Source organism: Gracilinanus agilis, chromosome 3 (genome assembly GCF_016433145.1).
Source record: "Gracilinanus agilis isolate LMUSP501 chromosome 3, AgileGrace, whole genome shotgun sequence".
NCBI classification, from domain to species: Eukaryota; Metazoa; Chordata; class Mammalia; order Didelphimorphia; family Didelphidae; genus Gracilinanus; species Gracilinanus agilis.
Window position 1 is genome coordinate 45,044,658 of NC_058132.1, and position 15,172 is coordinate 45,059,829.

Genomic DNA, 15,172 nt, shown 5'->3' on the forward strand with positions numbered 1-15,172 from the left:
ACTAATTACACCAAAAAAAAAAAATCTGACAGTATTTTAAGTGTTCCAAAGCCAGTGGCCCTTTCCCTCTTCAAAGGAGAGGAAGCAGGGTCTTTTCATTTCTTTTCTTTGTTCTTGTATTTTTTGTAGCACTAACTTTCAATTGTTCTAATTCTTTCTGTTTACCTCATTATAGTCCTTATGTATATATATTTTTTGGCTCGTCTTTCACTTTGTATCAGTTCACGGAGTTCTTCCCATACTTCTGTATTTTTCCATTCATCATTTCTTACAGCACAGCCATATTTCACGTTCATGGACCGATTTTACTACTCCCAGTCAGTGAGTATCTAATTCTTTGCTACCAAAAAATGATGGCATAAAATTATCATTAGATATTTATTAATTATTAAGTTTCACAGCAATTTGAGTTAAAATGGTGAAGCTCTTTTACTCCTTTACAGCTATTTTCACATTGCTTTCAGGAGTTGCGCATCGAAGCCAGAGCAGTGAAGGAGTCAGTTCTCTCAGCAGCTCACCTTCTAATAGCCTTGAAACCCAGTCACAGTCTCTCTCTCGGTCCCAGAGCATGGATATCGACAGCGTCTCCTGTGAGAAAAGGTGAAAAGGCAGATTTTCCACAAAACTATTGCATTTGGGAAATACCAAGTCATTGTTATCTTTATAAGGAAATATCTGTTAAATTCATTGCCTTGTTTCCTCTGAGTACTCTGCACATACAATGTGTGTGGGCAATAAGTAGTGCTGCTGTAAATGTTTGAAAGGGTGGTGAGAGGCTCTCCTTATTATGGGGAAGTGTTAATGGGTAACTATTGGACAGGATCTCTGTTCTTAACTGTTAAAGCAACCCTTAAGCTTTGGAGCAAGGTTTTTTAAAAACTGCATGTTGGAATTATTTTGTGAAATGGAAATGGTATTTGTGATGTTGGTAATCATCGTGTCAGACTGATTCTCTATATAGTGGATCTTTTTCTGGTCCATAGACCTCACTTATCCAGGTAAGCACTGTTACAGGTAGACATGAAGGTTCCAACTTATCAGAATGAAGCTAATACTGAATGTAGGGGAATTGTGCAATATATGTGTCATTCATACATTTGAAGGGATTTGAGCCTGGAGAATTTCTGTGCAATTCCACAAAACACCTGTGGAATATTCCCTATTGTCTGAGGGCTTTATGTCTCTTTATTGCTTATCACATATCAGAAAACACTAGCAGTTTGGTACCTGATTAAAGGGACCTTGTTAGATTAGCCAGGAAGAGACTGGTCAAATTGATTTTAAGGTGAGGAAAAGTTAATTAAATTAGTTGAGTTCATTAAGGTAGGCAAAACAGTGGAAATCAATGATATGTTTATGAAGCTATGACCAATTATTATAAAATTTTACTTATCCTGTGAACTAGATGTTATTATAGTCCCCATTTTACAGTTGAGGAAATTGAGACTGAGTGAGGTTAAATGACTTGCTCTGAGTTACATGGGGCAGCTGGGCTTGGAGTCAGGAAGACTCATCTTTAAATCTGAACTTAGACACTTACTAGTTGTATGACCCTGGGCAAGTCACTTAATCCTGCTGGCCTCAGTTTCCTCCTCTCCTGTAAAATGAGCTGGAGAAGGAAGTGGCAAACCACTCCAATATCTCTTCGGGAATTAAAAAAACAAACAAACAAAAGAAACCAGAGTCACAAAGGATCAGATACAACTGAAAGACAACTCAACAGCAATCATGCAGCTAGTTAAGTATAAGAGGCAAGATTTGAACTCAGGTCTTTTTTTATTCTAAGTCCAGTGTTCTATCCATTATGCCCCTGGTTTCCTCACTTATCACTAACTTGTTATATATCATACACAAATATACTTAACTGTTTTATAGTAATTTTTAGGTTTTAGTTTTATAGTATGCTTAGAAATATCGGTGGGTAGTCTATATAACTGTCTTAAGGGAAACTAGTGCATCAATAAATACATGTTTTTTAAACATCTAACATGTGTTAACTATAGGGAGATACAACTAGAAAAGTGAGATATAGTCCCAGTCCTTAAGGAACTCATTTTGTTGGGAAATGAGATTCAAACACAGAGAGTCCAAAGAGAGAGAAGGATTTTCTGTCATTTCCTTAGTTAAAACGAAAAGATGAGTGTTAGCTATTTTAATTGCTTTAATTTTAATGTGATATCAAGAACAAGAAATAAGATAAAAACCCCTACTGGCCAGTGTTGTTAATGGCAATAGGTCCTTCCTATTCCCCTTTCAGTTCTTTCATCTAAATCGTTTTCTTTGATTTTGAACAATTCTCCCAGTTAGGCATGATATTAAAAAATTGTCTGGATCTCCTAAAAGTGAATTGTTTTTCTTTCTACCTAAAGCATGTCCCAGGTGGATGTAGATTCAGGAATTGAAAATATGGAGGTTGATGAAAATGATCGCAGAGAAAAAAGGACCCTCTCTGATAAGGTTGGTGAGAAATAAAATGCATCCTTCAGCTTCTCTGTAACATATGCCATGTCTTTTATATAGAATTGGAAAAACACAATCACCGCTCCTCTAAGTTAATTACTTTGTGAAAAAAGATTGGAGTAGCTCAGTATGCCATGTTAGAAGGGATTTATGCATTTCCTTTTCTAGAACAGGCCATTTCAAAAGCTGGTGCACTCTCTATCCCTGGAGGTTTAAAGACAGCATGTGGATATTGTGGAGGACATCCATGTTTGGGTTGAACTTTCCCAACTTCTGAAGTCCCTTCCAGGTCAGGGATTCTGTGCTTCTGGAGGTCAATATAAGCTCTTTGATGAGGAAAGAAGTTTTCTTTTGTGAGCTGACTTTATGGAGCTAAGGAGAGACAACCTTCCTGAAGTGTTGTAACAGACTTGTAGATAACTCATTATCATAATGTGAGAAAACAGACTGAGAATTCAGGATGAGTAAACTTGGCCAGAGGTGATAGCAAAATAGAAATGATGATGTTTTGATTCTTCACCTTGCCAATGAATCTGAGGTAGGTACAGTAGGTAGAAGAGAAACTGATAAAATTTTAAATTAGAAGGAGAGTTCCTTAGGGATAGCTGGGTGGCTCAGGCGATTGAGAGCCAGGCCTAGAGGCAGGAGGTCCTGGGTTCAATGTGGCCTCAGATGCTTCTCAGCTATATGACCCTGGACAGTCACTTAAATCCAATTGCCTAGCCCTTACCAGCTCTTCTGCATTGGAACAAATACACAGTATTGATTCTAAGACAGAAGGTAAAGGGTTTTTTTTTGAAAATATGAGAGAGAGAGAGAGAGAGAGAGAGAGAGAGAGAGAGAGAGAGAGAGAGAGAGAGTGTTAGTTCATTTTTGAGAACCCTCTTTGAAAGTATATGTGAGGGGCAGCTGGGTGGCTCAATGGATTGAGAGCCAGGCTTAGAGACGGGAGGTCCTGGGTTCAAATGTGACCTCAAACACTTCCTATCTGTGTGACCCTGGGCAAGTCACTTGACCCCCATCGCCTAGTCCTTACCACTCTTCTGCCTTGGAACCAATACACAGTATTGGCTACAAGACAGAAGGTAAGGGTTAAAAAACAAAAACAAAAACGTATATGTGGTTTATGTTTTGCTAACTTGAATCTCTATTGTTTGCAAGAAAAAGAACATTTCTTTCAGTGTTAGTTTATACCTAGTAATTATAGTCACATCACCTACCAATTTAAATTATCATGGAAAAACACTTTTATGCATTTCTCTCACTAACTATACTAATAGATATGGAAAGTTTCCATTCAAGCACACAGTCATTGAATTTGAAAGACCATCAAGTCCAGCCTTTATCTGAACAGTTATCCCCTCTGCACTATCTCTTAATGGTGGTCATCTAACCTTGACAGGAAATCTCTGGTTAAAGAAGGAACACCTTACTCTTCCTTAGGCAATCTACTCTGCACTGGGACAGCTCTGATTATTAAGGAATTTTTCCTGGCATTAAACCCGAGTGTCCCTTTGTGAGTCTTACGCCATGCTCCTTAGTTCTCCCCACTGGGACCAAGGACAACCAGTGCAGCCCTTAGTCTTTGTGATTACCCACTGCGGAACATCAGCTATCATGGCCCTCTCAGTGTCCTCTTCCTGAGGGTCTCTCACTGTCTTGGAGACTTTTCAGCTGATCAGAACTGAGTGCAGCACTCCCCCAGATAGGGCCTCATTTACGCTAAGGACAGCAAGGTCATGTACTCCTTTATCTGGCCACAATGCTTCTCTTATTTTGCCCTGAGATTCCTTTAGCTTGTTGGATTGCAGTGGCAGTTCATGTTGAGGTTGTAGTACCCTAAAATACTCTGAGATCTTAAAAAGAAACTGTTGCTTCATACTGCCTACTCTATTTTTTCCCTTTTGGAAATTAAAAAAAAAACCATTAATATAGACTTTACTTTATTATATTTTGTCCTAATAGATTCGACTCTATTTTAATTAAAAAAAAAACTCCTTTGTCTTTTATGTAGTCAGTTGATTTCTTTCAGCATTATGGTGCCTGGAAATTGGATAAGCATATTGCTTATGCCTTTCAGGTCATTGAGAAAAATATTCGTAAGTAGAGTCAAGTTCTCTAAAGAATCACTCATCCATTGACACTGAATTACTAACAGTGACTTGTGGGTCAACAGCCAGTTATCTCAGCCTGGCTCTCACTCTGCCTGTGCATCTGTGCATCTCCTCACAAAACAGCCCAAAATATATTTTTAAATGCTTTGTGAAAATCAGATAAAAGTAATTTTTGTATAATTCTCCTAATCTACCTAGTAAACCTGCCAGAAGAAGTTAGGCTGAGATGAACCTGTTCATTGTAAAGCCCTGTTGGCTCTTTGGGATCACTTTTCTATTACTTTTCTAAGGATCACTCTTCTGATACATTTTCTTATTTTGCTGGGAATCTCAGGCAGACTAAGCAGTTTGTAGTTTGCTCACCCTTTTCTGGAAATGAAGGCGGTGCCCTTCTCCCATGCTGCTGTATACTCCCACCCACCCCCTGGCCCTGCTCTCTCTTCCCATTGGGAAGCAGTGGTAGTAGCTCATCTGCCGGCCAGTTGTTGTCATCTCAGTCACATAGTTCACCTTTGCCTAGGGATATGCCTCCCTCCTTGGCTTGGGTATTTCCATATTGTCTATTTTTATTCTCTTCTTTTTCATCTGGAGCTTTTTATCTTTTTACCAAAAATAAAAGCAAAACAAAAATTGCCCATCTTTAATTTCTTCCCACCATCTATTAGCCTTATGTTATTTATTTTTCTTCTATATTTAATTTACCACCCCCCCACCCCCCCACCCCCCCAATTACATATATACTTCATTTTGAATAGGAAACCAATTCTTTCTTGGGTTTGCTTTTTATTCCCATTACATCTTTTTAAATAGTCCTTTCTTGTTATATATAACTTTGCTCTCTAAAATCATTTTATGTTTTAGTGCTCCTGACCTTGTTGTTAATAGGCCCATTCATTTCTCGTTCTTGTTAATTGTATGTACGTTGTCTAAGTAGGAGAGGTAGCAGTACAGGGTGAAGGGAGATGTGTACATGGAGTTGAGAAGGCCTGGGTTAGGATAATACCATAGATATTTGTTATCTGGATGTCCCTGGGAATCACTTAACCTTTTTGATCCTTAGCTGCTCCATCTAGTTGGTAATAATATCATCTACCTGATGGGGCTATTGTGAGAGTCAAACAAGAGATAATATTTGTTAAGAACTTTGCAAATGTAAGCATGAGGTTTTATCCTCTGTTATCTGTCCTTGAATCCATATTTCTATGGGTTTTTTGTTGTTGTTTTTTAAATACTCACCTCCTATCTTAGAGTCAGGTATCTGTTCCAAGGCAGAAGAGAGGTAAGGACTAGGCAATTGGGGTTAAGTGCCTTGCCCAAGGTCACAGAGCTAGGAAGTGTCTCAAGCTAGATTTGAAACCAGGACTTCCCATCTCCAGATCTGACTTTTTGTTCACTGAACTACCTAGCTGCCTCTTCTTATAATTTTAAAATTTTTTTGATTGGCCTATTAATTTCCTGTGCATTCTTGTATGTTTCCACCTTTTCTCTTCCTAGGAATTTTTTTCTTTGTATTTTGAGGGCCTCTTTCTTGAGAACTTTTCATCCCTCCCCTGACCACAGAGTTTTAGAATCTACCTAGTCTTTCTCTGCTACATTTGAAATGTTTTCTAAAATTCTAGGGTCTGTATTGGATCATTTCCTTGCTTTCCTCTCTTCTAAAAAGCCAAGCCAAACCCCATCAATAGAATAATTACAGGTTATGCATTAACATCTCTTGAAGAGGGCAAAGGGATAGAGACATTTATCCAAGACTTCAATCAGCCTTTCAAATCAAATTAATACCTCTTTTGTTACTTAAAGGTGAGACTAGACCATGATGGTGAAAGATACTTCCTATATAAGGAATGAGAGAGAGCAAATGTGTGTTACTGCATAGAAGCTCATGTTTTCCCCTCCTGAGCATTTAGTTCAAGAAAATAATTGAAAAGTATTGGACATGGTTAGTACCAAGGACATTTTTAAAACTGAAGTTGGATAGATTTTATGACAGTAAATCAGTCAAGCATTTACAAAGGGCTTACTACATGGTGGGCACTGTGCTTAGTGCTGGGGATGCAAAGAGAGACCACAAATGGTGGCTGTCCTTGGAGACTGCACACAAGGCGACTAATAGGTACATGGGAGGTATATACATGGAGATCAATTGAAGATAGTCTCAAAGAAAAGGAACTTAGATTCAGGCTTCCCAAGTAGGATTTTGTTCAGAACGTGGGCCTGGAAATGACTAATAGACAATGTACAAGTCCCTTTATCAGTAGTTTGTATAATTTGAAGCAGGGAGCAAAGTGAATACAAATCTGAAAGAAAAAATTAAAATGGCATCCTATTAAAACAACTGCAACTCAACCTGTGATAATGAAAGCTGGCATAAAAATGGAAGGTAAGAAAGACAGGTTACTGTATTTGGACTTTAAAAGTTCAGCTCGTGTCAGTCACCTTAATGTGACAAGATCAGAAGAATAGAAAAAGTGCCCCAGTTAGCAAAGCACTTGACTTCCTTGCCACAAAGAGATCTGAGTAAGGATAATGGTGATTTAGAACATGTGTTGTAAGAGGAGGAGTGTCTCAAAATAAAAATAATGAAATGTAAAACCAAGCAAAGCAAGAGAGCCTACTAAGCAAAAGCATTTAGGAATGAAACTAGAAGCAGGATAATACACAAATGAAAGATGAAAAAGATTTAAAAAATTTTATAGCAAATTCTTTTTCACTCTCACTCTCAAGTAACATTGGGCCACCACTCTCTGACTGTTAATATCACAGTCCAAAAGATGCCAAGTGTCAGTAGAGGAAACTTTTGTTGTAGGCTATATCAGGAGATCATAACGCATTTGGGGAAAAGTAGTATTATGCTCATTGGATGTGAATTATTCAAAACCAAAATACCATCTTAACACATGACTTATTTTCTCCCATTTATGCATGAAAATTATGCAGGATACTTTGCAAGATACAGAGATACCTGGGATCGTTAGTGTTACTCAAGGCATAGAACAGGGCTATGTGTACTTGTCATTTACCACTATCACAGAAGAAAGATCCCTTATTGAGTTTAAGTTGAAGCCAGACTCCCTTCTTGATGTTTAATTTCTTCAGATGATCAGTCATGACTTGGTTCTAGTTACAAGGAGCCCTGGGACACTTTTGAATCTCCCAGATAATATCTGCCCACTTACCCAAATGATCTTTGCTTTAGCAGCGCCACAACTGGATAAAGAATGCCTGCTGTTCATGTTATGACAAATAGTTAAATGAACAACTACAGAACTCTGTATGTGTAAGCAGCTCTGCAAATGGATAACGAATTAGGATTAGAGTTAAATAGGAGGAAACTAGCTTTAATTTCCTATGGGAAATTCATAGAGCTCCATTAATGGCCCTAAACTTTTCTCTGTAAAGAAGTTGTGTAGCTACAGGTCATGAAATGTTATAGTTTCTGAAGAATTAAAAATTGAGTTGTCAGATTTAAATTGAATGTCAGAGCAGTGGAGAGATGCATAAAAAGATGTATTTGTAGGAGTCAACATATAAATAAGGAGCTTAAAGGAAGAACCAGAGTAAATATATCATGAAACTGTGATTAAAAAGAAGATGGGCTGTTCATGTTATGTGTAGAGAGAGAACCCCTGGATGATTTGCTTCTGCATTTCATTGTTTGGTATGCTTATGGTAGAAATAGAAAGTAAGATGGGCTCTGGTGATCATTGTATGGGAGGACAAGGTCAGAAGTTATACTGGACTGGCAGGCATGGATAGTGTGCAGTCTTCATTGTGGGAACAAAAAGTCACATTGATGAAATCACAAGTCTTTTGGAGTATTTGATTGTTTCTTTCCAGAGCCAGTAGTCTAATCATGGGTCTCATTGCACTAAGACTTGGTCACATTTGTTATAGAAAGTATGTCTCCTTGCATTAGGATGTCTTGTTCCCTTTGCTTTTTGGCTGCGCTTTCTACATTTGTGTGTAGCTCTTTGAGGCCATGATTGCCACAACTTGCTTCCCAGATATCAGCTTGCATGGATTTTGTCTCTTATGATTCTCTGGGCATATCCACCTCTTTTGTTTTCTCTACATTGTAAATGCTTTCAGCTGTAGCTACTGTATCTTGCTTAGTGAATTTGGGTAGGTACTTTGCTTCTTTCTTCCTCCTTTCCCCACATTCCTCTCCCTTGTCCTTTTATGTTTCAAGCTCTTTAGATAAACACTCTCTTACCTCCCTGTGTAGTTGGCTATGCTTTGTCTTGCCTCATGGTATAGAAGCAAGCCCCTGTCTTGATTGGGAGCAACTACAAAACTATCACCTGTGACCTTAACATATTCAGTTCTTACCCAAGACTTCATCATTTTTTACAGTGAATATTAACAAAATAGAAGGGTTTTTTTTTGGTTGAGATTATGGTTATAAATTAATGACAGTACTCTTTGGGGATGAAAGTATTAAACTCTTGGTTTGGAAAGTAGTTTAGGGTCCATCTAGTCAAACCTTTTTTTCCATGTGGGCAGTCCAGGTTGGTGGTATCTAGCTTTCTGGTGAGTTGGAGATTGACAAACCCCAGCACATTTCCTTTTGAATAGTTCCTTTTGTTAGAATGTATTACTTTTGTTGGTTCAAAATGTACTATTCCTGTTGATTCTGCCTTCCTTGTAGTTTTTATCAATTGGTCACAGGACTGAAGTGTGAAATTATGACATATAAGTGTAATTTAGTTTCCATACGGTTCACAAGTGCAATATCATTGATAAGAAACTCTTAGATGAGGAAACTATCTCTACCAATGCAGATTATAGTTTTAAAGAATTACTTAAAGCTGTGAGATTTTAAGTGACTTGGCCAGGCTTGTATTTGGCACAGTCAGGTCTAGAACCCAGGCTGCCCTAATTCTGAGGCTGCATTCCATCCTGCTGTGCCACACTATATCTCTTTGCATATGATAATCCCCATAAAGACAAATATCCTGGCCCTCTTAAGTCTTCCCTTCTCCAAGCTAAATGTTCTCTATTTTGTTAATTATTCCTTATATGACATGATTTCAAGTCCCGTCAGAGTGGTGATTATTTTTTTCTGGAATTGCACCTAGTTATCCAAATCTTTCTTGATAACATTATATCTATGGTGATCATCACAGCCTGAGTCTGGATGCTAATTTGTTTTAAAAAAACCATTACCTTCTATTTTGGAATTGATACTAAGGTAAGGGTTAGGCATTTGAGGTTGTGACTTGCCTAGGGTCACACAGCTAGAAAGTGTTTGTCAGATTTAAGATGAGATTAAAATTACTTTTCAGATTAAAAAAACTCGACTCTAGGCCTGATGCTCTATCCATTGTGCTACCTAGCTGCCCCATTAATTTGTGGGTTTTTTTAAACAAAAAGGGAATTTATTTCACTTGATTATAAAAACTTGTTATAAGGAAGTTGTTTTTATTATCCCATGAGGTGGGGAGTAAGGAAGGAGAGAAAATAGATTTCTGTCAATTAAAAAATAAATAAAACTCTAATCAAAACATAATTTTCTTGGTCACATGTATGCCACTAATTTGGCTTTTAGAAAATTATTATCAATTTACCTCTAAACAGAAAAAAAATCTAAATAAGCTCACAATATAAAATTTCTTCAGAACTTTGCTTTTAACAGTTTGGTTTCTCATGATAACAATGTAGCTGAGAATTCTGCTCTGATTTGTTAGATGGTCTTTTAATAATTACCATAGCAGATAAAAATCACCAATTTGTAATTATTCTGCTGATGAGCCTTTTTGAACTTAGCCAGGCCAATGCTTAGACAACAGATAAAGTTCATCATTGGACCTGGACGGAAAGCCTTTCTAAATTAGTCCAGGCCCAAAAAGTTTTTGCTGTACTGGTACAGACTTGAAGAAACTGGCACTATCTGTACTTCACAATGAATTGTGGTAGTAGAACCTTGGTAGAGTCTTTTTACAACTTTTTACATTTAAGTTGGTATGGATGTAGTGTCCGTAGAAATCTGATTATTCATTTTTCTTCTCTTCTTTCCCTCTTCTGATCTTTCTAACCTGTTTGCATCATATTTACTTTAATGTAATCTGATGTAAGAAAACTTCTAAATGCTTGCTTTGCCCTGTACTAGGTGCTACAGATAAAAGGATAGAAACTCCTTTGCCTTTGTCTTCAAGGACTTACAATCTGGAGTGTAGGGAGGAGTGGGAACTATTGTTTTATATAGTAACTATGAGATAAGAGGATACTGCAGTGCAAAGGATATCCCAGTTGTTACAGGAAAATTTGGGGAGAAGCCAGACCTTCCTTTTCTACTCCTACAATGATCAAGCTTCATATTTGTATCAATTTTTTATCTCAAAGAGGAAGAAGTACTTGGGCCTATTGATCTGGAAGCAGAATGGAAATGATTAGGAATGAACTACTAGATACAGGGGCTACTGGGGGCATAGTGAATAGAGCACTGGACCTCGAGTCAGGAAGATCTGAGTTGCAATCCTACATCAGATACTTATTAGCTATGTGACCATGGGTAATTCACTGCTACATCCCCTGTAAAAAGAGGATGATAATAATAGCACTTAACCTCTCAGGGTTGTTGGGAAGATTAAATGATAAAATTTTTGTGAAGCACTTATACTATATAAATGTTTCTCTCTCACCTATTTGGGCTCTCCTGTCTCACTGTCTTTATAGAGCAGGAACAAACAATAGTGAAGGCAGAAAACTGTTGGGTTGCCTGAGTAATTTAAGGAAAAGGGAGGGATTTTAGGAATGCCCCACCTCATTTGTCAAACCCACCCCCGGCCCCCCTCCCCCCTCTTTTAAAAATCCTTACTTTCTGTCTTAGAATCAATATATGGTATATTGGTTCTAAGACAGAAAAGCAGTAAGGGCTAGGCAGTAAGGGTTAAGTGACTTGATCACACAGCTAGGAAGTGTCTAGGGTCAAATTTGAATCCAGGACCTCCCATCTCTAGGCCTGGTCATTTGTTGATTCCTTTAAAAAAATAACACTAACACCCCCCCGTAAGCCCCCCATGCACCCCAATTACATGTAAACATTTTTCAAAGATTTTTAAGTCTTGAATTCTCCCACTCTCTCCCTCTCCTCGACCCCTTTCCCTTTGAGATGGTAAACAATCTCATATAGCTTTTGCATGTGCAATCATGTAAAGCATTTTCCCATATTAATCCTTTTGTTGTGTCCAAGGCCTGTTGTCTCGGTCAGACCTGCCCTGGTGTGTTGTGCTCCATCTCTGCCCCAGTGCACTACATTCCCTCACGCTGACCTTCTAAGTTGTTTTGGGCTAAAAAATTACTTCACCATTTCTTTTTGTGGGTTGTACTGCTCCAGAATTGATTTTGAGGCATTATATCATTGCTTTTTGGAGGGTATTTGGTAGAAATCAGATGGGTCCCTATACCTTCTCCACCATTTTAGCTCAGTCCCCCTTCTGTAAAGTCCTTTGGCATTTGAAGTTTTTATAACATGAATTCTTTCTACTTTTCTACTCTTATATTCCCCCCAGTGTCCTCTGTAATCAGCTACACTGGCCTACTTGCAGTTCCTCACCCATATGTCTTGTCTGTCTCATTTGTTGATTCTTAAGGAAATTACTGAGGTCCTTGTTTCTGCCTATCCTGTGCTTTTCCTACCCTGTTCAGAGTCCTCAGTCTCCATATATAAGGAATAGATTAGATAGGCCTTGAGTATAAGTATTCTGCTCCAAAATGAAATGAAATTTTAATCATTTGTCTACTTTGTTTAAACTGTTTAAATTGTGCCTGGAACACACAGCTGGGGAGAGATTCTGGAAAAAAAAACGCATTTATTAAGCATTTTTGTTATGGCCCATGCTGTGCTTCACTCTGGGAATGAATTGAAAAAAGCCCAGACAGTACAGGACCCTACATCCCTTCCCATATGGTTCCTGATGGAAACTTCAGGAAAGAGGCACCATTACATGTTCATGTGTTTTTTTTTTGTTTGTTTTTTTATGATTTATCACATGCTTATTTGGGTATATGATTTGGGGTTTTGGTTTTATAAGGTTATTTAGTTACAAAAATGAATAATATGGAAATATATTTTGCATGAAAATACACATATAACCCAGTGGAATTGCTTGTCAGCTCCAGGAGGGGTAGGGAAGAAGGGAGGGATACAATATAGGTCATATAATTTCAAAAAACTTGCATGGAAATTTGTTATTAAAATAAAGAACTCAAATAAAAAAAGAAATGATGAATAGGATTTCATAAAAACCTGGAAAGACCTACATGAGCTGATACAAAGTGAAGTGAGCAGAAGCAGGAGAACATTATACACAGTAACAGCAATATTCTATGGTGAACATTGACAAATGACTTGGCTATTCTTAGCAATACCCCTAATGTTTCAAGATGATCTTCAAGGACTCCAGAGGAAAAAACTGATGGAGTCTGAAAGCCAACTGAAACATGCTTTTTCTTCATTTTTGTTTGTTTGAGTTCTCTTTCTCAAAACGACTAATATGGAAAGGTGTTTTACACTATCACACATGTAAAAACTATATCAGATTGTTTGCCATCTCAAGGAGGGAGGAAGGGTGAGAATTTGGTTCAAACTCAAAAAAAGCCTGAAGGTTAACATTTTATTTTTCATTTAATTGAGGGAAAAAAAAAAAAGTTGAATGTGAGAGTGGGGAGGAGGGGGTGGTGAAGAGAAAGTATGTCCCTTTCAGGGAAGCCCAGCTCAGTCCTACCAATGGCAGGGTTGACATCACAGGTAATTCCTAGCTCCATTTTCTTCCCTCATCTCTGGCACTCAAGACCCTCTCCAGCCCCTCCCCACTTTTTAGTCTTGTCATGCTCTAGGTCCCACCACAATTTTCCCAGAAAATGTCTGACGCTCTGTGGTATTGCTTAGCTTTTTTCCAGTACCTGAAATACCCTTCCTCCTTCTTTTTGTCTCTTGATTCCTGATGCTTCATTTAAAATGTAATTCAAATGTCATTTTATTAAAAATCCTTTCCTTATCAACACCCCTCTCCCCATCAATAATTTTCTTATTAATTCAAGTTTCTCTTGATGTCATCTACTATTCACCCCCCCTTTTTTTCCCCACCCCGACTCATCTTAGACCTTTTAGTGCTCCAACCTCTCCCTAGAAGAACAATTCTTCTAATTACTATAATAGTAAATCCAGTTTTTGAAAATTCCACATAACTTTTCTCCATATAGGAATACAAATAATTTGATCTTATTAAAGCCCTTAAAGAGGCAAATTTAAAAATAAGAGTTTTCTTTCTTTCCCCTCTGTTTCTTATTTACCTTTTCATGTTTCTCTTGGTTTTTGTGGTTGGATATCAAACTTTTCCTTTAGTCCTGGTCTTTTCTGTGCAAATACTTGGAAATCTTCTATCTTGTTGAATGCTCATACTTTCCCCTGGAAGTATATAGTCAGTTTTGATGGGTACTGATCCTTGGTTGTAGACCCAGTTCTCTTGCCTTTTTGAATATCATATTCCAAGCCTTACGGTCTTGTAGTGTGGAGGCTCCCAGATCCTGTGTGATCCTGATTGGTGCTCCTTGATATCTGAATTGTCTCTTTCTGGCTTCATGTAAAATTTTTTCTTTTACTTGGAAGCTCTTGAATTTGGCTATTATATTCCTGGGGGTTGTCTTTTTAGGGTTTAGTTTAGAGGGTGATCTGTGGATCCTTTCAATCTCTATTATTGCCCTCTTGTTGTAGGGCAGTTTTGCTGAATGATTTCTTTTAGCATGGAGTCTAAATTTCTATTAATTTCTGTTTTTTTCAGGAAGACCAATGATTCTCATTGTTTCTTCTAGACCTGTTTTCTTGGTCTATTAACCTTTCATTGAGATATTTCATGTTTCCTTCTATTTTGTCAATCTTTTGACTTTGTTTTATTAATTCTTGTTGTCTTGTGAGATCATTGGTTTTTAATTGCCCAATTCTAGCCTTTAGAGACTGGCTATAAATGGATGGGTATCAAATTGGCAGATAACTCAAAGCTTGGAAAAATAGCAGAGGCCAGATAACTATCAGAATCAAAAAACATCTTGACAGATTAGGCTCTTCAGATGAATGTAATAATCTTGTATCAGGGATAAATGTAATGTCTTTCATTTGGATTAAACAAATCCCCTTTACCAAGTACAAGATGGAAGGAATATGTGGCTAAAATAATAAAATCAACTTTTCTAGCATAAGATGGGGAAAATGGGCTGGCTCGATTACAACCTTATTGTGAGTCAGTAGTGTAATATGGCTGCCACAAAAGCAAGTGCAATCTTTGTCTTCATTAAAAGAGTCATTGATCTGGGAAAGAAATAGAAGATATCAGCCCATATGTGGAATTGAGGAGCATGGGGTCCAGTTCTGGTTCTATAACATTGATAGGATGAAGAGTGCCCAGAGGAGGGAAACCAGAGTAGTCAGAGGTTTTTAGATCATGCTATATACAAATAAGTTGAAGGAACTAGGCATTAGTAGCTTGATAAAGAAAGTTGTAGAGATAAATTGCAATGGGAAATTGTGGCAGCTGTTGTAATATCAATTTTAAAGCATTTGAAGTGTGTTATATAAGAGGACTTATATATATCTATATCTA

The 15,172-nt window shown here is 37.6% G+C and overlaps 1 protein-coding gene across 1 annotated transcript in view; it reads left to right on the top strand.

Annotated features, from left to right (window-relative positions):
* The window catches only part of UBE4B (ubiquitination factor E4B), a 120,596-nt gene that overhangs the window by 39,372 nt on the left and 66,052 nt on the right, over positions 1–15,172 (top strand). The window contains exons 3-4 of the mRNA XM_044667722.1: positions 465–600; positions 2,370–2,457. Of these exons, the coding sequence (XP_044523657.1) occupies positions 465–600; positions 2,370–2,457 (224 nt within the window). The remainder of the gene's footprint in view (positions 1–464; positions 601–2,369; positions 2,458–15,172) is intronic.